The 27,077-nt window shown below is 42.7% G+C and overlaps 1 protein-coding gene across 1 annotated transcript; it reads left to right on the top strand.

Annotated features, from left to right (window-relative positions):
* The first annotated feature begins 6,073 nt into the window (after positions 1–6,073).
* Positions 6,074–26,530, top strand: CNEP1R1 (CTD nuclear envelope phosphatase 1 regulatory subunit 1). Its single transcript, XM_059152482.1, has 6 exons — positions 6,074–6,218; positions 7,317–7,388; positions 10,804–10,877; positions 15,607–15,716; positions 15,842–15,896; positions 25,166–26,530. Exons 1-6 carry the CDS (start codon positions 6,194–6,196, stop codon positions 25,205–25,207), a joined length of 378 nt encoding a protein of 125 aa, XP_059008465.1. The 5' UTR covers positions 6,074–6,193; the 3' UTR covers positions 25,208–26,530.
* Positions 26,531–27,077: the final 547 nt, after the last annotated feature.

The raw sequence follows: 27,077 nt of genomic DNA, 5'->3' as shown, positions 1-27,077 counted from the left end.
ACATTCTACATGAGTAGAATTTTTTTTTTAAAGATTTTATTTATTTATTTATTTATTTATTTGACAGATAGAGATCACAAGTAGTCAGAGAGGCAGGCAGAGAGAGAGGAGGAAGCAGGCTCCCCACAGCAGGGAGCCCGATGCAGGGCTGGATCCCAGGACCCTGGGATCACAACCCGAGCTGAAGGCAGAGGCTCTAACCCACCGAGCCACCCAGACGCCCCTACATTAGTAGAATTTTGCACTCTTAGAAACCTTCATCTCCCGTGAAGACGAAGTACTAACCAACTGTGAACTGTTACGTCAATTCTTTATTTGGGGGCGCCTGGGTGGCTCAGTGGGTTAAGCCGCTGCCTTGGGCTCAGGTCATGATCTCAGGGTCATGGGATCGAGTCCCGCATCGGGCTCTCTGCTCAGCGGGGAGCCTGCAATCCCCCTCTCTCTCTCTGCCTGCCTCTCCATCTACTTGTGATCTCTCTCTGTCAAATAAATAAAATCTTTAAAAAAAAAAAAGATTTTATTTATTTGAGAGAGTAAGTGAGCTTGTTTGGAGGTTCTAGCAGGGGAGCGAAGCTCCTCGAATACCCTTGACCGAGGAATGGTCCTCTCCTCTCTCATCCTCTTCGATGGAGCCCACAGCTTCGGGAGGGACACACACGGAGCCATGAGGGAGGAAGGGGGCACTAGCCAGCCAGATCAGCCGAATCAAGCCTGGTGATCAATGGGGTGACATTGATGTCACAGCCAGAGAGAGCACAGAGAGCAAGCAGGGGCAGCAAGAGGGAGAGTGAGAAGCAGGCTCCCCTGCTGAGCAGGGAGCCCAATGCAAAGCTCAATCCCTGGACTCTGGGATCATGACCTGAGCCCAAGGCAGCAAGCTTAACCCACTGAGCCACCCAGGGGCCCCACACCAGAATTCTTTAGATGGCAAATTTATGAACCCGATAAGCACAAAGCATGTTTACCAACAGACCCAAATATCCTTTGTTTTTTGTAAAAAGTCAAAAGCATAAACCTATATCCGGTAATTGATGCGTTAGCACTTTATCCTACCTGGAAAAGACCTAGGTGTGCCGTGAATTTAATCCCATTTACTGTCCCAGCAAAACGATTTTAAGTTTCAGATTCCTAAAGACTTTGAAAGCTATACCTTAATTACCCTTTGACAACTTTGAGGCAGACAAGATTTTTTTTTTTTTTAAGATTTTATTTATTTATTTGACAGAGAGAAATTACAAGTACACTGAGAGGCAGGCAAAGAGAGAGAGAGAAGGAAGCAGGCTCCCTGCTGAGCAGAGAGCCCAACGCGGGACTCAATCCCAGGACCCTGAGATCATGACCTGAGCCGAAGGCAGCGGCTTAACCCACTGAGCCACCCAGGCGCCCCGAGGCAGACAAGATTAACCAACCTTTTAAGTCGTCTTCTTGCTAACAAATTGCAACAGATCATACGGGCTTATTTGACCTTCAGCAAACCTTGATAGAATCCAAGTTTCTCGTTTAGTCCTGGTATCTTTAAAGACTTAATCTTAATTCAATCACCAAACTTAGTTTACATGCTGAATTCTGTTCCACTGGGGGATCTTCCCCATTGTCATTTTTTACCGGAGACGCTGCTGGGGAACTCTGGAGTGGGTGGTGTTAGGTCTAGCGGGGTGCTCTTCTTGCTCCTTGACCGTGAGGGGAGAAAAGGTATGGTGCCTGAGGCACTGAGAATGATGGTCTAGAAACCAGTTATGAAGGCCGTGCCAGAGGTGGTGCAGAAAGAGGAGGAGTACGGGGAGACAGAACAGGCAAAATGTTACCAGAAGGTTGAGAAAGGGTTCCCAGTTTTAGAGCTCATCAGCTCCCACAGGGAAGCAGATAACCATGTTTTCCCACCAGCAAGGGGGGAGGGGTTAGTCAGTCCATGTCAAGCCAGAGAAGATGGAACTTCCCTAAAACAAAGGGAATTTCCTGCAGCTGCTTGGGAATATTCCTTGAAGTCCAACCACAGTTGACTCCAATTATAGCCATTAACCTAAGAAATGAGTGAGGGAGAAGCCCTCATGTCTATTAGGAGGAACACTGACAAGAGTCAGGTTCCCCTTCACTAGAGAGGGCCTGTGTTTCTGGCACTCTGGGTTTATCTGCAGGAGGCCTGTTTAGATCATTATCTTCCAGGAGGTCAGGAAAGCGTTTACTAGCCAGACACCTTTGGGCAAATACTTTCTGCCCTGTTTCCTGCAGGTGAGATCTGACTGACTGATCCCACTGTGGCCATGAAGGGTTACAGGAGATCAGTCCTTTCCTAAATTTTGCAATCCGAGTTGTTTTCAGTGAGTTAAAAGACATCCCACGGGGCACCTGAGTGGCCCATCCGGTTAAGCATCTGACTCTTGATTTCAGCTCAGGTCATGATCTCAGGGTCATGAGATCAAGCTCTGCGTCCAGCTCTGCGCTGAGTCTCCTTATCCCTCTCCCTCTCTTCCTCCTCTCTCTCTCTTTCACTCTTAAAAAAATGTTACTAAGGGAACCGAAGAAGAAGCCTAGTATTGAGGCCATGCTCCCAGAAAAGTAAAGAAATTTCATTACTGTATCCCACCCCTAACTCCTGGGTGGCGTCCCACTCAGGACATGTCAGAGGTCCCAAGGTGTCGAAAGCAACTGGAGGAATCCCCCGAAGATTCAGAATCACTGTTGATCACCATACTGCCCTCCCATGAAGGCATTCCTGCCCTCAACGGCCCCATGGGAGGGATGCCTGTGTCCGTCCCCTCCCCAGCGCATCCTAGGCTGCCGATGGGTGCCCAGTGAAGGGACTGAAATTTTCTGGGCTGAGCCGTCATATGGCCTGAAGTTTGCCTACTGCCCTGCCACTTTTTTTTTTTTTTAAGATTTTATTTATTTATTTGACAGACAGAGATCACAAGTAGGAGAGAGGCAGGCAGAGGGAGTGAGGCGGAAGCAGGCTCCCCACTGAGAAGAGAGCCTGATATGGGGCTTGATCCAGGACCCCGGAATCATGACTGGAGTCGAAGGCAGAGGCTAAACCCACTGAGCCATCCAGACACCACAGCCCTGCCACTTTTAACCCATGGAAAATAATAGAAAAGTTTTATAAAGGGGAAATTACCAAATACTGTAATTTAAGTAGTAAGTAGAGGACATCGACGGAAAACAGCAAACACAGAAATCCATCAAAGGGGCGCCAAGCAGGCTCTCTGCCAAGCAGAGCCACCAGGTACGCCCCCCACGCAAATTTTTTTAAATAAATAAAAATGTATGAAGGGGCACCTGGGTGGCTCAGTTGGTTAATGTCTGCCTTTGGATCGGGTCATAATTTCAGGGCAGAGGCATGCTGAGGGCAAAGCCAACAAGATTTGCCAAGTGATCTGATGTACCTTGTGGAAGAAGAGAAAGAGAAAGGTCAATAGTAACTCCAGCCACAGTGTTGGAATTGATCAATTCACCTGCTCATCTATAAACTCATCTCCGCAACGGGTGTGGTAGACACTCTTGGACTCAAAGCTGTTGATGGAGGGTTTAAAGGAGCTATAGCAGTCCTGAAGTATAAATTGTGTAGTGCCAACCCCCCTAGAAAAATATAACAATTGTTAGCTATTGTCCTGGACTGCCCTCTTCAAAGTGGATCTTCATCTCATCCCTGATGTTTTCAGCTGGTGTTTCATTTTGTTTTCACACTGAGTTCTACCCTTACAGAAGGCAGGAATTAGTTGTAGGTATCTTTGCATTCCCAGTTTATGTCCCAGTGCCTGAACATTTACGGCTTCTTGTTGACTGTGTTCTTGCCAAATCTCACTGACACGATGCTTTTACAAATCTATATCCTTTGGTCTCCCCAATGCCTTGGGTTCCAATTTTCCTAACCTATGAGGCTCATTTTCCCCCTAATGTATACTCTTTCAAAGACACGTTAACATTTATTTGAGCACAGTTGAAAATGAAAGAGGAGAGGGAATACCCAGGAGGTAGTCCTTGGTCTTCCTTCTGTTGTCCCAAGTTCTTGCTAGAAATAGAAACTTGCTTAGCCCATCAGGCAAACAGGCTAACCTGCAATTAGCAGGTCTTGCTTTTTTTTTTTTTTTTTTTAAATCATTTATTTAAGTAATCTCTACACCCCATATGGGGCTCAAAATCACAAACTGAGATCAAGAGTCACAGGCTCCACCTACGGAACCCACCACGTGCCCCATCAGGTCTCCTTTGAAGGCAAGTTAGCAAAGCTCCCATTATCACAGTACTTTGGACTGTCCTATTCAGCCATCTGTCTCACTCCTCACCTCCCCAGAATCTCGCCCAGGAGAGTCTGTAATATAACAGATATTCAATAACCATTCTCTAACACTGTTGGGTCCCAAAGGGAAGGGTGATTAACAAGAGTTGGTGCTGGAGAAATAGAGCATTGATCACGAAGTGGAAATGGCTTAAATTTGTTTGCTTACTTATTTACCCCTCCTTTGGCTCATCATATGGAATTACTGTTAGTTCCTTCATACAACTATCTTTATCTGAAATCAATTACTTATTTGCATGTGTGTGTGTGTGTGTGTGTTTTAAGTAAACCGTACGCCTAACACCTAGGGGCACACTCCAACTCAGGACCCCAAGATCAAGAGTCGCATTACTTATTGCATATTTATCACCTGCTGTAATGGGAAAGCAGTCTCCTCTATCTTCCTCTAATAAGATAGGAATCTCCTCTGTCTTGGTCATAAGTGTATTTTTTTTTTAAGATTTTATTTATTTATTTGACAGAGAGAGAGAGATCACAAGTAGGCAGAGAAGCCAGCAGAGAGAGATGGGGAAGCAGGCTCTCTGCTGAGCAGAGAGCTAGATTTGGGGCTCAATCCCAGGACCCTGGGACCATGACCTGAGCGGAAGGCAGAGGCTTTAACCCACTGAGCCACCCAGGCGCCCCTCATAAGTGTATCCTGCTAAAACATAGTGCCTAGAACATCTCCCAATAAATAGTTCTTTTTTTTTTTTTTTAAGATTTTATTTATTTATTTGTCAGAGAGAGAGTGAGCGAGAGCGAGCACAGGCAGACAGAATGGCAGGCAGAGTCAGAGGGAGAAGCAGGCTCCCTGCGGAGGGCAAGGAGCCCGATGTGGGACTCGATCCCAGGACCCCGGGATCATGACCTGAGCGGAAGGCAGAGGCTTTAACCCACTGAGCCACCCAGGCGCCCCTCATAAGTGTATCCTGCTAAAACATAGTGCCTAGAACATCTCCCAATAAATAGTTCTTTTTTTTTTTTTTTTTAAGATTTTATTTATTTATTTGTCAGAGAGAGAGTGAGCGAGAGCGAGCACAGGCAGACAGAATGGCAGGCAGAGTCAGAGGGAGAAGCAGGCTCCCTGCGGAGGGCAAGGAGCCCGATGTGGGACTCGATCCCAGGACCCCGGGATCATGACCTGAGCCGAAGGCAGTTGCTTAACCAACTGAGCCACCCAGGCGTCCCCCAATAAATAGTTCTTGAATGAATGCATGACCACAAGGAAATTAGCAAGAAGCATTTTAACTAAATATAAACGTAGTCATACTTTCTTTGCCTTATTTATGATTTATGAAAGTTGGTAAACTTTGGGAAAATTGGGTAACATGAGAAAAAAGTAACCAAGGGAGAAATGCTTCCTTAAGTAGTTGGGCTTTCAAGGAAAGAGGTACTCTAACCTAAATGCATCATTTGGGTTTTCATTGGGTTTGTATCCCCTCGAGTCCTAGAGGGAAGAGCTAGCTCCTTTATTTCTTTACCCCTCGTCAGTAACCAGAACACTGCCCAGAAAGTAAAGGGCGCTCAATAAATATTTGAGGAATGAAAGAACCCGGCAGGAAACTAAGAATACACACTTACGAGCGAATTGGCTCCGACAGGCTGCAGTTCCTCCCCGGGGCAGGAGGCGGCGCCAGCGTTACACCAGCCTGGCCGCCGGCAGGTCTTGGTCCCTCCGGCAGACCGTCCAACGCTAGGCCCCGAGGCCCATGCGGGAGCTAACCAATAGAAATCCGTCTTAGTTGTCGGGTCTGGCAGAGATGCCCAATGGCCGCAGCGGGTGTAGGCAAGGGGCGGTGCGACGGCGAGGGGCGGAGGGAAGCGGTTAGAGGTGGGAGTTGGCGTTGCGGGCCGGGCGGGGGCCGCGGAGCTGCGATGCGGACGGGGCCGCGGCGGTGAGCCGAGCTGCCGCCCGACATGAACTCGCTGGAGCAGGCGGAAGGTAGAGTGGGCTTCCTGGGTCGCCCGGGCAGGTCCCGGGCTCCTCCCGGAAGCTGGAGGGGCTAGAGTCGCGGAGACCCCGCCCCGGGGAGAGGAGGCCGCGAAGGATGGACTGAAGGGGCCGGGGCCGCGGGGGCCTCGGGGGCCTCGGGGGCCTCGGGGCGGCCGGAGACGGCCGGACTCTGGTTCCCGCGCGCGTGGCCTGCGCGGGCGCTGGGGGACGTTGCGTCAGCTCTCCCATCCCCCCCAGCTCAGAGCGGGAGCCCCTAGTCTGGGCAACTTTTGTTTTTTATTCATTAACAGGCATTTCGCATTTTGCGGTTTTGTGTATGCTAATTCGCCTAATTTTTATTTCGAGAGCCCCGGGAAATGGACCCGTAATTCCTGCTGTGGTTTCTGGTTTACTGTCACAGGAAGGGAGTGGCGTGGTCTCCTTTTAAACTTTAAAAAGACTCGATTGGGGGAAGATAGCCCACCTCGCTCCCTCAGGAGCACTTTGGACGCCCCTTTCCGAAGGCCTCCGCGCTTGAGCTCTGATAGTGCCGGGTGGGTCACCTGTAACCCATTCTGTGGGAGGAAAGGGGAGGGTCTCCACACCCACCCGTTAGCCGAATCAGAAACCCAGCGAGACCGGACGCGAAGCGTAGCGGTTAGTGACACCGAAGGGCTGGAAATCGGAATCGGGTCGTTGCGGTCAGAGAGACCTCGAAGACTTTGATGTTAGGGAAGAAGTTGTTCTAGTAGAAGGTTCTTGGTTCCGGCAGAATTAAAACTCGACCTGATTCTGATCCTTTTATTTGCAACCCCCAAAATTCTAGCTTTTGGCGCCGGCTGAGGCTGCTGCTGATTTTCCACATACCATTTTACGAAGCTCCTAAAAGTGAACCAGCCAGTTTCCTTATATGTGAAATTGGAATTAAAGAAACGTAATGTTTCTGTCAAGTGCTTAAAGCTGTCCTAGTAAACGAAGTAAACAGTGCAGTGATACATGTAAGTTGGTGTGTAAGACCTGAAGCAGTTAGAGTATCTAAAATTTCATCTTAATGGATGCAAACTAGTAAGAGTGGCTCAATTGGAAAATTGAAATCTTTTTACCTAGATCTCAAGGCTTTTGAGAGGAGACTTACAGAATATATTCATTGTTTGCAACCTGCCACTGGACGTTGGAGAAGTAAGTTCTTGAACGTTTCTTTGGAAAATAAACTGATAGTTGGTACTTTTCTCTCTGCCTGGCAATGATTTGCTTTTGTGTAAACTCATTTACTAACAAATGCTTTACTAAACCATAAGGTTTCCTTGGTGTTCTGACAGTGTGTGAGTTTTTTTTTTTTAACTTAGTAACCAACGCATCCTAAAGAAAAAAGTTTTTAAGATTTTATTTTTAAGTACAGCCTTTGTGGGGCTCGAACTCACAACCCTGAGATGGAGAGTGGCAGGCTCTACCGACGGAGCCAGCAGGCACCCCCACCAAAGAAATCTTTAAGGAAAGGAAGTGGCTCTACTAAAAGGACAATATTTCATATGGCTGGATTTTCATTTTTCCATCAAAATACATGCACTTTTTTATTAAGTATTAATAAAAAGTATTAACAAGTAAATTAAACAAGTAATATAAACAATACAAACAAGTAATTAAAAAGTATTAATAATATTGATAAACAACACACACAAAAACTTCAGGAGGATCTTTAGCAGTTTTAGAATTTGCCTACAAACTATCGAAATAAAATTCTGTTGAGGAAAATCATATTTAACATACACCAGCAAAGGTTATGAAATCAGCTTTGGACGATTTTGGCAGACAAGGAATGTGTTGCTTTGCAGCCTGTCCTGGCAAACAAATTCACCTTGCAACTGGCTTTTCAAAATGTCATGAGTACTGTAAAATAGGGTTTGAAAAAATGGTTATTGCCCCATGGAAATACTTAGGAAATGCAGATAAATATGTAAATGATGACCTCAGCAAACAAAATGCTTTGCTAACTTACGTTGGGACCAGTTTTAGTTTCTTGGACATGTGTTACTGAAATTTAATTCCTGCCAATAGGGAAGTACAACAGCACATGTTGAAAACATGTTTTATTTCAAAGTATAATTCAGGGGACGCCTGGGTGGCTCAGTGGGTTAAGGCCTCTGCTTTCGGCTCGGGTCATGGTCCCAGGGTCCTGGGATCGAGCCCCACATCGGGTTCTCTGCTCGGCAGGGAGCCTGCTTCCTCCTCTCTCTCTGCCTACTTGTGATCTCTGTCTGTCAAATAAATAAATCTTTAGGGAAAAAAACAAAAACAAAGTATAATTCAGTTTGTGGGGCCAGAGAGCACTGTTGAAGTTAGGAGCCTTTTTCTGGGTCAGGATTTTTCATGGTATTTTTATTCGATCTATTTGCAAAGTTCTGTGTGTATGCTGTGAGAGTTCTGGTTGGTCAGAATTTACAAGTAATGATTTTCTCAGGTTCTTTGGCTTAAGGGAGGAATTACCCCTAAAACCTTACTTCACTGCTACTTGAAAATCTTTTTTAAAATGTATATGATGCTATGGTATCTTACAATATAGTGAAAATACTTTACTTTTCCTGTGATTCATGGTCTCAGTGCTTACATACAAATGACACCAGCTTGGTTAATGTACAGCGAAAAGTATGTGTTTGAGTCCCTGCCAGTGGGTTTGCTTTTGCTTTTGTTTCTTTTTTCTTTTTTAAGATTTTATTTATTTGACAGAGAGACAGATCACAAGTACAATTAGTTAGAGGCAGGCAGAGAAGGTTGGGGGGGGGAGCAGGCTCCCCGCTGAACAGAGAGCCCACGTTAGATCCCAGGACCCTGGGATCATGACCTGAGCTGAAGGCAGAGGCTTTAACCCACTGAGCCACCCAGGCACCCCTGCTTCATTTTTCAAAAGAAAAATCTGTGTAGTATGACGTATTTCTTACTGGAAATACCGCATTATAAGAAATTTTTAATCTGTTCTGAAAATGTAATTCTGAAATTTTGATTCTGTTCTTAAATACCTAAAATGAGATTGTTTTCCTGTGATTTGCCACTTCTAAAAGTAAATCACCAGGAATTCTAGGTAAAGTTTTATGTTTCTATTGCTCTTTGAATCTTGGTCTTTATATTTTAAAACTGTATGTGTCCTAACTGAAGGACAGTACCTTGATATCCAGAATCTTAACTAGGTCATGGTGCCCCTTTATTATTTTCTAGTAGTACCACTTACTCCTTTTTTTTTTTAATTCCTTTCTTTTTTTTCTTTAAAATTTTATTTATTTTTTAAAATATTTTTTAGAAGATTTTATTTGTTTATTTGTCAGGGAAAGAGAGAGAGAATGCACAAGCAGGGGAAGCTGCAGGCAGAGGGAGAATGCATCTCCCCACTAAACAAGGAGCCAGAAGTGGGACTCGATCCCAGGACCTTGGGATCATGACCTGAGCCAAAGGCAGCTGCTTCACCGACTAAGACATCCAGGCATCCCTAAGATTTTTTTTTTTAATATTTTATTTATTCGACAGAAATCACAAGTAGGCAGAGAGGCAGGAGGAAGCAGGCTCCCTGTGGAGCAGAGAGCCCGATGCAGGACTCGATCCCAGGACCCTGGGATCACAACCTGAGCCGAAGGCAGAGGCTTAATCCACTGAGCCACCCAGGCGTCCCCTAAGATTTTATTTTTAAGAAATCTCTACATCTACCTTGGGGCTCAGACCTACAGCCCTGAGATCAAGCAAGAGTCACAGATTCAACCAGTGAAGCTACCCAGGCACCTCTGTATCATTCATTCTTGAATTTTGTTTAGGATCTATTTAGAATTCCTAAAATAATTCTAGCTTAGTGAGGAGAAAGTTTTCTGAGTTCTACCATCAGTAATTTCTACCCTGAACTTCCTTTAAGTCTCTGAAGAAAACCTGACACTGATCAGTGTGCTCCACATTCTTGATAACCAGCCATTTCAGCAGCCGTTGTTTGTTTGTTTTTTTTTTTTTTAAAGATTTTATTTATTTATTTGACAGAGAGAAATTACAAGTACATTGAGAGGCAGGCAGAGAGAGAGAGAAGGAAGCAGGCTCCTCGCTGAGCAGAGAGCCCGATGCGGGACTCGATCCCAGGACCCTGAGATCATGACCTGAGCCGAAGGCAGCGGCTTAACCCACTGAGCCACCCAGGCGCCCCAGCAGCCGTTGTTTAAAGGCAGAATCCTCTAGCCAGGATTCTCATTGCATTCATAAAGGAGTCATTGTTTGGTTTGTTTACGTAGAAAATGAGAGGTGTTTTTGTTTTTTAATTTGAATTTGTAGGATCTGCAAAATCAGCACAGAGCATGTCAAAAGTTCCTACTGCTTTTAATTTGTTGATCTTGGTAAGTTCTGCCTAAAGTAATAATGGGAATAATATCTTTCTCAATTACTAAGGTTCATAGTATGTAAGAGAATTCCTCAGAGTCATACAACAAGTTTCCTAATTCCTCAGTCAAATGTATTTTCCATTTAATAAAGTGCTACATCCTTTGGCTTTCATTGATTAGGAATTGGTGGTATTAGTATAAATATATTAACAGCTTATTTCCTTACTAATTTCGTGTTTATCTTTCATCAGTGCTTCTTATAGTGGTATCTGTCTGCACAGCTACTGGTGCCTGGAACTGGTTAATAGATCCCGAGACACAAAAGGTAGAAGTTTTGATTTAAAATCTTTACTGGATTAAATGAGATAATGTAGCAGTGCTTTGTTCATTGTAAAGTATTACCCAAATGCTACCTATTATTACTAGTAGTGACATTAATAATTATATTAAATACATGCCTTTTATTAATTTGGTTAAGAAAATCTTTGGTTGTGTGTTGTAGATTAAGTATCTTTTACAGGGAAAAAGACCTAAGAAATACCCACTTCCACTACTTCTTACTCATTTCTGAACTTCTTACGTATCTTTCTACATTTCATATCCATAATTTGTACATATTTCAGTATAAAAATTGTATTCTCTTTTGTTCATTTAATATCATCTGTGTCAGCTTTTAAAAATTATAAAATTTCATTTTCTTCTGTGACTTAAATTTGGTAGTACCTTTCATCATGCCACAAAGTATTTGAAATGTCTTCACAGGAAACATGATAAAACAGCAAAATTTTAATGTAATAAAACATCAAGATCGAGGGGAAAATAAAAAGATTAGAATAGAGGGTCAAAGGAAGGAAACCAGGTCACAGACAAGGTCATATGGGCCATCATGCTTGCCAGAATTGAGTTGTAAATTATTCTCTGAGTTACCTCATCCATAAAGTCACAGTTGGTTCCATGGTTTTCCTTCTCTTTGAAAAGAACACATGTATGAGTTCCATAAGCTAGCAAAGATTTTGTTCTCCACGTTTATCTTTAAAAAAATTTCCTGCCTGAAATTTAATATAGGAAACCCTGAGAGAACTCCCATTGGGCACTGTACAAGAACATCCCTATACCGAATGCAATAAAAGATTTCATAATGTTATTTCTGGAAGCATCCTTTTGATCAAATATGATAGAATGTTTCTCAGAATTCTACTTCTTTTTTTTTTTTTTTTTTTAAAGATTTTATTTATTAATTTGACAGAGAGAAATCACAAGTAGACAGAGAGGCAGCCAGAGAGAGAGAGAGGGAAGCAGGCTCTCTGCCGAGCAGAGAGCCCGATGCGGGACTCGATCCCAGGACTCTGAGATCATGACCTGAGCCGAAGGCAGCGGCTTAACCCACTGAGCCACCCAGGCGCCCCCAGAATTCTACTTCTTTCCACTAACTTGTGCCTTAATTTCAAACTGAGTTATTTATTTGTTTGTTTGTTTGTTTGTTTTTAAGATTTTTTATTTATTTATTTGACAGAGATCACAAGTAGGCAGAGAGGCAGGCAGAGAGAGGAGAGGAGGAAGCAAGCTCCCTGCTGAGCAGAGAGCCCGATGCGGGACTCGATCCCAGGACCCTGAGATCATGACCTGAGCTGAAGACAGCGGCTTAACCCACTGAGCCACCCAGGCGCCCCAAACTGAGTTTTTTTTTAATTAGAGAAGCAGTAGTGTCCAGTACTTCAGTGATGGTTTTTTTTTTGCCTCAGTGCAGCTTTATTTAGGTAATAGTGGTATTCTAATTTTTCTCAAATTTCAAGCCCACATCCCTTTTTATTTATTTTATTTTATTTATTTTGCCCACATCCCTTTTTAAACTGTAATTTTAAGACTGCTTCCAGTAGCTTTATTTATAACCTGTTGGTTTATACAAAAGAAAAACCTAATAGCAAAGCTTTTGTCAGCAATCCAGATGGCAGTTTAGGCAGCCAGGGGTTTATTTAGCATGTAGTCTCCCTGGCTTTATCCATTGGGGTGGAGATATAAAAGAATAGGAGGTAGGGGAGACTGGTGATGGAATTTTACATTAATAGAGGGGTTTTTATGGCAAATAGGAAACTCTCTTGTGTGTTCATTTATAAAAGTCTGCTCTTAGGCTCTGCTTGGTGTTCATCTTCAGGGGAAGAGTGAGGGAGGCTGGCAAGAAGATTGAAAAGGTCTATCTTGGGAAATGAATCTGACTTTTAATTGGGAAAAATATAAGCTGATTTCAGCTAGTTGAGATCTTAATAAAACACAGAATTAAATGTAATTTGAAATAGACCCAAAACTCTGTAGTTAATGTAATTTTCTAAATTAGGTGAGAATATAACTATTAGCCTAAGGGTTAGCTCTTTAGATTTCAGTATTTAATAACCTCAAAGCTGATAGGAGTTTTAAGCAGCAATTGTCTCTAGCAGGAGTTGCAAACTCAAAAGTCAGTGCGTGATTATCTGGAAGAATCCAAGGAGAAAAGGAATAGAGCAAGCTAGAAAGTACATGAATGCCTGATCTAAAGGGGGAACCGATATTTAGATGCAGTTGATCATTGCTGTGGAGGAAAGAAGAGCGATGTTGACTATCTAATTAAAATTAACGTGTAAGACACTACATGTGCTTACATTGTGCAGGCCACGTGAAATCTAGCTGGCCTGTGGGAATTAAACTCTCCTTGAAGGTTTTAAGAAGACATTCCTCTGGATTATTAACCTTTTCAGAATTTCATCCTTCTGGGAGCTTCTTCCCTTCTGATGTTGTCAGTCTCTCATTTCTTCATTTGACAAATTTATTTAACCAGTAGTGTACTAGGCCAGCTGCCTGCTCTTTTTTGTAAGTTTAGTTCTTGGTCTTGAAGTATGTATGCATCTCTTGGTGTAAGAGTGGAGTATAGATGCCTTTGGCTTAGTTCTGTTGCTCCCATTTAGTTCCTAGTCCATTGGATTTCTTTTTCCAGACTCTAAACACATCTTTTTTCCTCTTTCAAACTAGAGTGCTATCCCCCCAGTAGTCTGGCTTCAGTGCCCACTCTTGTTTCAGTCCTGGATCCTAGACTCTTGTGTTACATACTCTCGTCGTCTTATTTCCTGCTGTCATCTCTTATGCCCAGATCTGAAATTAGCTCTTTGTTTCTCTTAAATGCTCATTCTTTTTTTTTTTTTTTTAATTTGAGAGAGAGGGAAAGTGAGCACGGCAAGTGGTGGGGGAGAAGGACAGAGAGAGAAAGAGAATCTTAAGCACATTCCCAACTGAGGGCAACACAAGGCTTGATCACAACCCTGAAAATACAACCTGAGCAAAATGTAAGAGTTGTATGCTCAGCTGACTATGCCACCCAGGCGCTGCCCCCTTTTTTTTTTTTTTTAAGTTTTATCTAAGTAATCTCTGTACCTCCTAAGGGGCTCAGACTCTCAACCCCAAGATCAGGAGTCACATGCTCTTCTGACTGAGCCAGCCGGGTGCCCCTAAATCTACCTTCTTTATAGGTAGCTACTAATCATCTTTCCCTGCTTGAGTGTCCTCTGTCCATTTATTTATTTATTTATTTATTTATTTAATATTTATTTATTTATTTATTTATTTGTCATAGAGAGAGAAGCGAGAGCAAGCACAGACAGAGTGGCAGGCAGAGGCAGAGGGAGAAGCAGGCTCCCCGCCAAGCAAGGAGCCCGATGTGGGACTCGATCCCAGGACGCTGGGATCATGACCTGAGCCGAAGGCAGCCGCTTAACCAACTGAGCCACCCAGGCGTCCCTATTTATTTATTTTTAAAGATTTTATTTATTCATTTGACAGACAGAGATCCCAAGTAGGCAGAGAAGCAGGCAAAGAGAGGAGGAAGCAGGCCTCCTGCTGAGCAGAGAGCCCGATGTGAGGTTCGATCCCAGGACCGTGGGATCACGACCCGAGCCGAAGGCAGAGGCTTTAACCTACTGAGCCACCCAGGTGCCCCTAAATAAATAAAATCTTTAAAAATAAATAAATCTCAGTAGCTTCAAAACCAAACTCACTTTTTGCTTCCACAGAGAGGGGAGGATTATACTGGAGCTGAATCTTCTGGGGCCATGTAGGAGAGGAGGAGTACGGTAGTATGTATGTGGGTGCAGCAGGAAATGGTTGGACTGGGACCAGGTTATGAATGCTAGAGGCTGCCCCAGTCCTGAAAGGAAGCTTTTCAACGGGGAGAGTAACTATATCACTTCTGACTTGTGTTTTCATTGACTTCAGACCAGAGACCTTATCTTCACTCATTCAGCAGTATTAATTGAGCATGTACGTTTGCCAAGCAAGCACTATTTCAGATACTGGAAGAACAGAGATGCACAAGACCACGTCTACTCCTGTGGTGCTTACAGTCTTGTGCTTTTATATATGTGTGTGTGTGTCTGTGTGTATTTAATCTTTATGTCCAACATGGGTCTCGAGCTCATGACTACTGAGATCAAGAGACATGCTCTGCTAGCTGAGCCAGTCAGATGTGTCTCATCTGCTTTTTAAATTGTTTTTTTTTTTTTTTTTTACCAGGGAGAGTTTAGTAAACATTTTGGTAGGATGGTTTTTGATTATAAGAATGAATTTTTAGGGGCGCCTGGGTGGCTCAGTGGTTTGGGCTGCTGCCTTCGGCTCGGGTCATGGTCTCAGGGTCCTGGGATCGAGCCCCGCATCGGGCTCCCTGCTCCGCAGGAAGCCTGCTTCCCTCTCTCTCTCTCTCTCTCTGCCTGCCTCTCTGCCTACTTGTGATCTCTGTCAAATAAATAAATAAAATCTTTAAAAAAAATAAAAAGAATGAATTTTTAATGGTTAAAGTCTTTGAAATTGATGGAGGGAATATTGCTATATTATCTTGCTATGTTAAAGATACAAAATAGAGAACTGGTTTTATTTTATGGCACAGCAAAACAGAACTAGGATTATTTTAAATTCTTCAAATCCTCATGTTTCAGATGATTAAAATCCTACGTATATTTATGCATAAGTGGGGAGGTAAAAATTAGTATTGTTCTGAGATTCTGAACATTTTTATATTTCAAACTCTTCTTTTCCAGGTGTCCTTCTTCACATCTTTATGGAATCACCCATTTTTCACTATTAGCTGTATTACTCTAATAGGCTTGTTCTTTGCCGGAATACACAAGAGGGTCGTTGCACCATCAATGTATCCTTTACCAAAATTGATTTTTATTCTCTGAATGAAATTAAAGCACCTTTTTGATCATCTGGGTGTTGTTTTAAAAGCTTATTCTTCATATGATAAATTTTCCTTTGACCACATTTTTTCAGCATAGCTGCTCGATGTCGAACTGTATTAGCAGAATACAACATGTCTTGTGATGATGTGAGTATTGTTTACATTAGAAAATTGTAGATGTGCATGAAAGGACTGAAATGTTTTGGTTTAAATAAAGCAGACATTAATAAATTGTCGGCATGGGGCATCTGGGTGGCTCAGTCGGTTAAGCGTCTACCTTCGGCTCAGGTCATGATCCCGGAGTCTAGAGATCCCCAAGTCCTACATCAGGCTCCCTGCTCAGCAGGGAGTATGCTTCTCCCTCGGGTCCATTCACCCTGCTTGTGCTCATTCTTTCTCAAATAAATAAATAAAATCTTGAAAAAAAATTGTCTGCATGGATTAATAGTGCAGATATTCCTTATAGTATTGATCCTAAGACCTATATTTATATCTCAGAAATTGAGATGCATCTAATGATCTCTAGTATCATACAGGTCAACTGGTAGAGTTGACAGTATCTTTTTTTTTTTTTTTTTTAAACACGTAAGCTGTATGCCAAGTATGGGGCTTGAACTCATGACCCTGAGATCTAGAGTCATATGCTGTACCCCTGAGCCAGTCAGGTACCCCCAGTTTAATCTTTCTTTTCTTTTTTCTTTTTTTTCTTTTTAATTTATTTTAGAGAGAGAGCACAATCAGGGAGGAGGAACAGATGGAGAGGGGGAAGCAGGCTCCCCCCTGAGCAGGGAGCCTCTTGTGGGGCTCCAATTCAGAATCGTGGGATCACAACCTGAGCCCAAGGCAGATGGTTAACTGACTGAGCCACCCAGGCACCCCTCCCCCCAGTTTAATCTTAATGACATAGAATCATGATGTGTCTTATGATTTGTTTTTAAGATTTTATTTATTTATTTATTTGGCAGAAAGAGAGAAAGACAGTGAGACTGGGAACACAGCAAGGGCAGTGGGAGAGGGAGAAGTAGGCCTCCCACCAAGCAGGGAGCCTGATGGGGGGCTTGATCCCAGGACTCTGGGATCATGACCTGAGCTGAAAGCAGACTCTTAACCACTGAGCCACCTAGGTGCCCCCAAACCGACTGTTTTTTTTGTTTGTTTGTTTTGTTTGTTTTAAAAGAATTTATTTATTTATTTGACAGGCGCCCCCTGACTGTTTTTAAAAGTTAATCATGTGTTGATATACTAGAGTATCTCACGGGTTTGATTCACTTGTTTTATTTATAAAGGTATTTTTACCTTCAAGTTAAAAAAACTATCAAATAGGGGTGCCTGGGTGGCTCGGTGGGTTAAGCCTCTGCCTTCGGCTCAGGTCATGATCTCAGGGTCCTGGGATCGAGCCCCACATCAGGCTCTCTGCTCGGCAGGGAGCCTGCTTCCTTCTCTCTCTCTCTCTCTCTCTCTCTCTGCACCTGCCTCTCTGCTTGCTTGTGATCTCTCTCTGTCAAAGAAATAAATAAAATCTTAAAAAAAAAACTATCAAATAATACTTATCCAGTATAGAAAATAAGAATAAAGAGAAAAAAAAGATACTTAGCCAGGAAGGCCACTAGATCATTAAAGAGAATAAAGACTAAATAAACACTTTCATTTTTTATTTTTTATTTTTTATTTTTTATTTTTATTTTTTTTTTAAGATTTTATTTATTTATTTGACAGAGAGAAATCACAAGTAGGCAGAGAGGCAGACAGAGAGAGAGGAGGAAGCAGGCTCCCTGCTGAGCAGAGAGCCCGATGTGGGACTCGATCCCAGGACCCTGAGATCATGACCTGAGCCAAAGGCAGCAGCTTAACCACTGAGCCACCCAGGCGCCCAACACTTTCATTTTTTAAAAAATTAGAGGAAGTATATTATTTCAAGTCAAAAGGGGAGAAATGGGCTAATAATGTTGAGGTAATTGGCTTTTCATTTGAGAAAATAATGAATTTAGATCTCTTCTTCACATCAGTTAAGAAGATTAAATTCCAGATAAAGTTTTAAATATATTTAAAAAGACATACCTATCTCATAAGCATTAGAGGAAAGTATATATGAATGGTTTTTGTTTTTTAATATTTCTTTATTAGTATAATAAGTAATAAAACATGCACACGCACATGAGTTGGGGGAAGAGTAGAGGAAGAGAGAAACCCAGGCAGACTCCCTGCTCGGTATGGAGCCCAACATGGAGCTCGAGATCATGACCTGACTTGAAACCAGGAGTTGGATGTTTAAACCACTGTGCCCCCCAGGTGCCTCAGAGATGAATATGTTTATGATCTTGGTGTAGAAAAACTTTTTAAGACTCAGAACAAAAAACCATCATGGAAGAGGTTGGATACCTTTAATTGCACCAACATTTGAAAATCTCGTACAGCAAAAGGCAAGAAAATTAGCAGTGATTAGAAGAAATTGTTTATGGGGTGCCTGGCTGGCTCTGTCGGTGAGCATGTGACTCTTCATCTCAGGGTTGTGAGTTTGGGCCCCATGTTGGGTGTAGAGATTACTGGGGAAAAAAGTACATATAAAACGAAAGTATTGGCAAGATATCTAATAGAGGATAGAATGTAAAATAAAGGCCCATTAAAAATCAATAAAAAAAGATAAATAGTACATTTGAAATGTGGAAAGAGGTAAGGCATCTCACAGAAGTGGGACTACAGATAGCCTCATTTGTTTTTTTTTTTTTTTTTTTTTAAGATTTTATTTATTTATTTGTAAGAGAGAGAGAGAGTGAGAGCGAGCACAGGCAGACAGAGTGGAAGGCAGAGTCAGAGGGAGAAGCAGGCTCCCTGCGGAGCAAGTAGCCCGATGTGGGACTCGATCCCAGGACGCTGGGATCATGACCTGAGCCAAAGGCAGCTGCTTAACCAACTGAGCCACCCAGGCATCCCGAGATAGCCTCATTTGTAATTGGGGAAATGGACAGTAAAACTGAATTATCTTTTTCTTTTTCTTCTCTTTTTCCTTTTTAAGAGAGAGAGTGAGAGCGAACATGAGTGGAGGGTCTTGGGGGGAAGCAGAAGGAGAGGGAGAAGCAGACTCCCCACTGAGCAAGGGAACCCATCACAGGGCTTGATCCCAGGACCCTAAATTATTACCTGAGCCCAAGGCAGATGCTTAACCAACTAAGCTGCCCAGGTCCCCTTAAAGCTGAGTTTTCATTTGTCTTACCTACCTTTACATTGGTAGAAATTAAAAGTCCAGTGCTGTGGTAAAGTAGATGAACCCATGCACTGCTTGTTGAGAATATACACTGGGATAGCCATGTTAGAGGGCAGTTTTCATCATTCCTGTAAAATGTAAAATTGGCATGCCTCATGACCTAACCATTCTACTTCTCTCCATCTGCCCTTGGTGGGGACCATCAGTCACATGCACACGAGGAGGCAGGTACAAGGTCATTATTGCAACACGCTTTGCAGTAGGGAAAAAATGGAAAACAGCTTTACATTTCCCAATTAGGGGATGGTAAAATAGGCTGAGGTATAACCACATTGTAGGAAACCATAAGTAAATCTGTCAGTATGGCCATGGAAGGCTCTGCAGGGCATAATGTGAAGTACAAGAAGTAAATTATTAGATGATATACTCAGTTTGGGATTTTTTTTTTTTTTTTTTTTTTTTTTTAGTTTTTCAGTTTTTTTCCCCCAGTACCATTTTCTTTTTAATTCCAGTATAGTTAATATACGGTGTTATATTAGTTTCAGGTGTACCATAGAGTGATTTCAGCACTTCTGTACATCACTGTGTGCTCATTATGACAAGGGCACCCCTTAATCCCCATCATCTATTTCCCCCGTCCCCCCACCCACTTCCCCTCCTGTAACCATCAGTTTGTTCTCTGTAATTATGAGTCTTTTTCTTGATTTGTGTTTTTTTCTTCTCTTGTTTTTGTTTTATCTGAAATTGTACATATGAGTGAAATTACACAGTATTTGTCTTTTTCTGTTTCACTTAGCATTATACTCTCGAGCTCCGTCTATGTAGTGCAAATAGCAAGATTTCATTCTTTTTTGTGGCTGAATAATACTCCCAACGTGCATGCGGTTTGTGTGTGTGTATCACATCTTCATCTGTAAGAAAGGTTTTTTTTTAAGATTTATTTATTTATTTGACAGACATCACAAGTAGGTAGAGAGGCAGGCAGAGGGGAGCGGGAAGTAGGCTCCCCGCTGAGCAGAGAGCCCCATGTGGGGCTTGATCCCAGCCAGGACCCTGGGATCATTACCTGAGCCAAGGCAGAGGCATTAACCCACTAAGCCACCCAGGTGTCCCCTGTAAGAAAGTTTTAATTATGAAAATTTCCAGACAAAAAAAATGGAGAGTATAATAAACTGTGTCCCCACTGGTCAGTGTCAACAATAATTAGCTCATGGCCATTCTTATTTTATGTGTACCCCTGCCCACCTTCCTCCATCAGATTATTTTGAAACAAATCCCAAGTCATATTTTTTTACCTTCAAATATTTTAGCATGTTAGAAACACCAGATTTTATTTAAAGTTTGATTTATTTATGGGGCGCCTGGGTGGCTCTGTGGGTTAAAGCCTCTCCTCAGCTCAGGTCATGATCCCAGGATCCTGGGATCGAGCCCCGCATTGGGCGCTCTGCTCAGTTGGGGAGCTTGCTTCCCCCCTCCCTCGCCTGCCTCTCCACCTACTTGTGATCTTTGCATATCAAATGAATAAATAAAATCTTTTTTTTTTTTTTTTAAGATTTTACTCATTTATTTGATAGAGATCACAAGTAGGCAGAGAGGCAAGCAAAGAGAGAGAGGGAGGCAGGCTCCCTGCTGATCAGAGATCCCAATGCGGGGTTTGATCCCAGGACCTAAGACCATGACCTGAGCCAAAGGTGGAGGCTTAACCCACTGAGCCACCCAGGCACCCCAGAAATAAAATCTTAAAAAAAAAAAAAGATTTATTTTATTTTAGGGAGAAAGGAGAGGGGCTGAGGGAGAGAGAGAATCTCAAGCACACTCCCTGCTGAGCACAGAGCCTGACACACGGGCTTGATCTCATGACCCCGAATTCATGACCCAAGCCGAAACCCAAGAGTGGGACGCTTAACCGATTGAGCCAGATGGCTCAGAGACATCAGATTTTTTATTATTTATATATGTGGATGTAAATCATAGAACCCAGTCTGGAAGAGTTCATGGTAAAACTGTTTTCTTCTCTTACGAGGGCTAGAATTTGAGATAAATGGAAGGAAGAATTTTAGCTTATCTATATTTGAAAACATTTTAAATTGTTTGCTTATTTTTTAAGTAATCCTATACCCAACATGGAGTTTAAAGTCATATCCCCAAGGTCAAGAGTCCTGCTTCACTGACTGAGTCATTCAGGTTTTATGTATTTGATTTTTTAATAAATTACATGAATGTCTTTTCATGTAGTTTAAAATAGATTAAGACCTTGGGGAGTGCCTGGGTGGCTCAGTGGGTTAAGCCTCTGCCTTCGACTCAGGTCATGATCCCAGGGTCCTGGGATCGAGCCCCGCTTCGGGCTCTCTGCTCAACAGGGAGCCTGCTTCTCCCTCTCTGCCCGCTGCTCTGCCTACTTGTGATCTCTCTCTGTCAAATTAATAAAATCTTAAAAAAAAAAACCAAAAACCTTGGGTGAAACAAATAGTGGTCTTTTTACACAGTGGAATACTGTGTATTGTGTATCATAATAATATAAAACAGTATAGACTGCTGGGACATAATAACATGGATGAATCTCAGAAGCACATTGAGTGAAAGAAGTAGATGCGAAAGAGCACATACTCTCTGATTCCATGTGTTTAAAGACCAGAGACAGGCAAAATTTATGGGAAGTAGTTATATCTATTTCAGGAGTGGGGCTCCCATTGACCAGAAGGGGATGTGGAAGAACTTTCTGGGTGGTGGTGATCTCTGTAGTGTGAACGGGGTGGTGCCTATGTGGGCATATGTGTGTGTGAAGATTTTTACTTTGTTAGCACACACGCAGGGGGAGAGGCAGAGTGAGAGAATCTCAAGCAGATTCTGCACTGAGCCTGGTGCAGGGCTCAAGCTCATGACCCTCAGATCATGACGTAAGCCAAAATCAAGAGTTGGACACTTGACTGGCTGAGCCGCCCAGGCAGTATATAAGTTATATACTGTATATAAGTTATACCTCAATAAAACAGTGAAAAAATTAGCATCAAAGTTCTACCAACATTACCAGGGATATACCAAAAGTTAAACGGCTAAAAATGAAGTTAAAGTGAGAATCTTGTGATCAGAATCTTGACAGCACTTTTAACCCAAGAATCACAGTAACAAAATATTAATGAAACCACCTAGAGTCTCACCAACAAAAGATGTTTTATGTTGTGTTGCCCATTCTCATTTGCTTCTTAGGTATTACGGAGTTTTCAGATCTGCTACTTTGATCCAGTATTAGGCTTTAAGAGCCACCATTTGGGCACCTGGGTGGCTCAGTGGGTTAAGCTGCTGCCTTCAGCTCAGGTCATAATCTCAGGGTCCTGGAATTGAGTCCCGCATCGGGCTCTCTGCTTGGCAGGGGGCCTGCTTCCCTTCCTCTCTCTCTGCCTGCCTCTCTGCCTACTTGTGATCTCTCTCTGTCAAATAAATAAATAAAATCTTTAAAAAATAAAAGAGCCACCATTTATTGGACATGAACCACGTGCAAAATCTTGGGCTTTTTATCTACACTATACCAGTTAAGGTCTTCTGTTTTGGGGCATCTGGGTGGCTTAGTCAGTTTGGTGTCCAACTCTTGATTTCAGCCCAGGTCTTGATCTCAGGTTCATGAATTCAGGCCTCATGATGAGCTCCATGCTGGACATGGAGCCTTGTTTTATTTTGTTTTGAAAAGCGGGAGGATCTTCCATTTTGTTTAATTACACACTGCCCTATTTTATGGATACCTCATGATATCCCTGTTGGTCATACAGTTGTTTGCAGTTTCCATACTGCATATGTTTTATATTCTCTGCCAGAACTTAAGCTGCAGGAGGATGAGGGAGTGTGTCTAGTTCATTCTTGGATCCCACAAGGCCTGGCCCACAGCAGACACTCAGTAAATGTTGAATGGAAGAATAAGTAACATTTTTTTTATTTTAGAGTATGCACAAGGAAGCACAAGTTGGATAGAGGCAGAGGGAGAGATTCTTCAAGTAGACTCATTGCTGAGCTCAGAACCCAATGCAGGGTTTTATGTCACAACCCATGAGGTCATGACATGACCTGAAACCAAGAGTCCGTCGCTTAACCAGCTGACTCGCCTAGGTGCCCAAATTAGTAACATCTTTATGTACAGCTTTGTGCTTGTGTCCTTCAGGTGAACTCCCAAACATGGAGTTATTTGAACTATATGGCATGTACCTTTTCTTTGGGTAAATAACACAGTTGGGCCAGGGCACCTGGCTGGCCCAGTCAGTGGAGCATCTGATTCTTGATCTTGGGAACGTGAGTTCAAGCCCCATGTTGGGCGTAGAGCTTACTTTATTTTTAAAGGTTTATTTATGTATTTGACAGAGAATGAACACTGGCAGGGGAAGTGGCAGGGAGAGGGAAAAGGGCTCAATCCCAGGATCATGACCCAAGCCAAAGGCAGACCGTTAACCAACTGAGCCACCCAGGTGCCCCTAGAACTATATTTATTTATTTATTTGTTTCTTCAGTTTTTAAAAAGATTTTATTTATTTGTCAGAGAGAGCACAAGTAGGGCGAGTAGTAGGCAGAGGGAGAAGCAGGCTTCCTGCTGAGCAGGGAGGCCGATGTGGGACTTGGTCCCAGACTCCTGGGGTCATGACCTGAGCCAGAGGCAGACACCTTACCGACGGAGTCACCCCTAGAGCTTGCTTAAAAGAAAGGGGGGGGCAGTTGACCTTACAGAAGAGTTCTATCTACTTACACTGAACATCAGCAGTGTGTAAGTGTCTAGTGCTCAATCATTGGTTTACATTTTCACATGAAAGTAAAAATTTAATGTTAGTGAAGGAAAAATGTTTTTGCTCAGATACATATACTTATGTTTTATAAATTCCATTTGACAAAGAGCATGGATTTATACATGTTGGGATTTTATTTATAGGATTGATTGGCAGATTTTTAGGTAGCCAGTGGACAGGAAGTTCATCAAATTGTTTTGTTTATTTATTTGTTTATTTATAAGATTTATTTATTTATTGGTTTATTTGGCAGAGAACAAGAGACAGCTAGAGAGGGAACACAAAGGAAGGGGAGTGGAAGAGGGAGAAGCAGGCTTCCCGCTGAGCAGGGAGCCCAATGCAGGGCTTGATCCCAGAACCCTGGCATCGTGACCTGAGCCAAAGGCAAACGCTTAATGACTGAGGCACCCAGGCACTCCAAATGGGTTGTTTTAAAGTAAGGATTTTAGGGGTGCCTGGGTTTGTTAAGCATCTGCCTCTGGCTCAGGTCATGTTATGATCCTGGGTCCGGGGGTCGAGGTCTGCATGTGGCTCACTGGTCCACAGGGAGTCTACTTCTCCCTCTGCCTGCCACTCCTCCTGCTTGTGCTCTTTCTCTCTCTCTCTCTCTCTGTTAAATATATAAATGAAATCCTTTTTTTTTTTTTTTTTAAAGATTTTATTTATTTGAGAGAAAGAGCTCAAGTGAGTCCACAAGTAGGCAGAATGGCAGGGAGAGGGAGAAGCAGGCTCCTGCTGAGGTGGGATCCTGATGCGGGGCTCAATCCCAGGACCCTGGGATCATGACCTGAGCTGAAGGTAGATGCTTAGCTGACTGAGCCACCCAGGCGCCCCTATAAATAAAATCTTAATAATGAAGATTTTAGGAAGGAAACTCCACACAAAACTTGGAAAACATAACTGTTCATTGGTTAATATTTACTTCATATATTGGGGTGGCTGGGTTAAAGTGGGTTCATTGGGTTAAAGCCTCTGCCTTCGGCTTGGGTCATGATCTCTGGGTCCTGGGATCGAGTCCCGAATCGGGCTCTCTGCTTGGCAGGGAGACTGCTTCCTCCTTTCTCTCTTTCTCTCTCTGCCTGCCTCTGTCTACTTGTGATCTCTCTCTGTCAAATAAATAAAATCTTTAAAAAAATATTTAGGGACGCCTGGGTGGCTCAGTGGGTTAAAGCCTCTGCTTTCGGCTCAGGTCATGATCCCAGGGTCTTGGGATCGAGCCCTGCATCGGGCTCTCTGCTCAGCAGGGAGCCTGCTTTCCTTCCTCTCTCTCTGCCTACTTGTGATCTCTGTCTGTCAAATAAATTAAAAAATACGTATATTAAAAAAATATATTTAAACTTCATATAAAGGATGTTCTGGTACCCTTCAAATGTACTTCAAGGCTTATGGATAAGTGGTGATGTTTTTAATGGAACTGTGTATTGAAAAACTTTTTTCCTTCATTTTTACAGACAGGAAAACTCATTTTGAAACCTAGGCCTCATGTTCAGTGACAGTCTGCACTCATTGTTCTGGGACCTAAAACAGCCTTTCTTCAAATGAGTGATAAAGCAAAAAGCCATAAAGGATTCCTTTTACAGTTGGATATGTGAAGGTCATAGCAACAACTGACAAGAAGTGTGCAATATTTACCCAGATGATCTCGATGATGATGACTCGTCTCCCCCGTGCTTGGTACCTTTGATTATCTGTGTTACAGTATTAGTGTCACTTTAGTACTTCAGACCCTGCAGAGACTTCTGCAGATGAAGTATGTCTGTATGTTACTAAGTTAAACTTAGAAACAGAACCTCATCCAGTTTTTATAATGTATTTTTGCAAACTACTGTAAATAGCAAATCAATGCCAATGTCAAAGAGGGACATTGTGGACTTTGTTCTCCTGCACCAGTATCGTGGGAGCATCCATTGGCCGGCCCCGTGGCTCTTCACACCCAGCTATCATGCATAGCTGTGCCTTTCATTCTTACACCCCTCTGTTCTAATCATAATGCAAGAAAAACATCGGATCGAGTGTAAACTGAGAAAGACTCCTCTCCATTATGTTGTGAGAAATTATAGATATTCTTCTGAGAAACCATTTTTGTTAAACTAGATAGTGAACTTCAACCACTCTCATGGTAACCATTTCCAGTTTGTTGTTTTCCTTCAATGCTAAATATACTTTATATATTTTTTAATAATTTTAAGAACACTCCAAAGGCTTCTGAATATACAAGTTTAGTTATAAATTATGTACTGTCTGGGAATTTGATAGTCCCTGTTTTAGATCATTGGATCTTAACGCCGCGGTTGGCGTGCTGTTACACTAGTGTTGCACGGGTGTAATTGATCAGCCGCTCTGATCACGGGGTGACTTGGGAGCGGCGCCCCAAACTAGAGTCTACAATTCTCACTGTTCCGAGAGTGTTAATGACATACTGTGTATGCATTTTAGCCACCTGTACTATAATTGCCCTTAATCTTAAACTATTGGGATTGCTGTAAATATTTTAAAGAACTGGAGGTGCCTTTTACCTGTTTATTAGATGATTTTGAAAAGGTTTAAATTATTTCATGAGCAGTCTTTTAAATTCCATTTAACATGAAGCTGAAAATTCACTCACAGGACAAAAACTTTTTAACAAGGCTACCATTTAACTTAACTGTCCATCTTGGCTTTGATGTGTTTGAGATTTTATTCTTGAAACTGCAGCAATAAGACCCTCTCTGCTCCTACGAAGTCATCAGAGGGTACTCTTATGTATTCGGCACAGTTTGATTGTCTGTAAATTTTGTAGGTAAATATGTGCATAAAAATAAATACTTTATATATAATTAGTGACTGGGCTTTTTTTCCTCGATTCATAGAAAGTCTGTAGCACTTAAGGTTAAAAAGCACAATACATGTGTCAGATACAGATTAGTTCCAGATGAGGTCCCTTACTTGAACTGTCTAGTAGAAGGCAGACACTCAACAACTGTGCCATTAAAGACAGAACTAGCACCAGAGTCCAAGTTTCTTGACTCAGATTGAAAAACTGTTGGTGTGTGTGTTGGGGGGGGATACTTAACTCAGGAGCCATTAGAATGTGATCATTAAGAATGTAGATTCTTGGGGCACTTGTGTGGCTCAGTTGGTTAAGCATCTGCCTTCGGCTCTGGTCACGATCCCGGGATCGAGCCCTGAGTTGGGCTCTGTGCTCAGTGGGGAGTCTGCTCTCCCTCTCCGTCTGCTACGCTCCCCCCGACCCCTACCACTCATGCCCCTGCCTCAAAACGTTTTGTTTTATTTTTTAATTATTGGGGTGTCTGGGTGGCTCAGTTGGTTAAGCAGCTCCCTTCGGCTCAGGTCATGATCCCAGAATCCTGGCATCGAATCCTG

The sequence above is a fragment of the Mustela lutreola genome, chromosome 16, assembly GCF_030435805.1.
Source record: "Mustela lutreola isolate mMusLut2 chromosome 16, mMusLut2.pri, whole genome shotgun sequence".
Classification (NCBI taxonomy): Eukaryota; Metazoa; Chordata; class Mammalia; order Carnivora; family Mustelidae; genus Mustela; species Mustela lutreola.
Note: the sequence above shows the minus strand (reverse complement) of the source record. Positions and strands in the feature narration are given on the sequence as shown.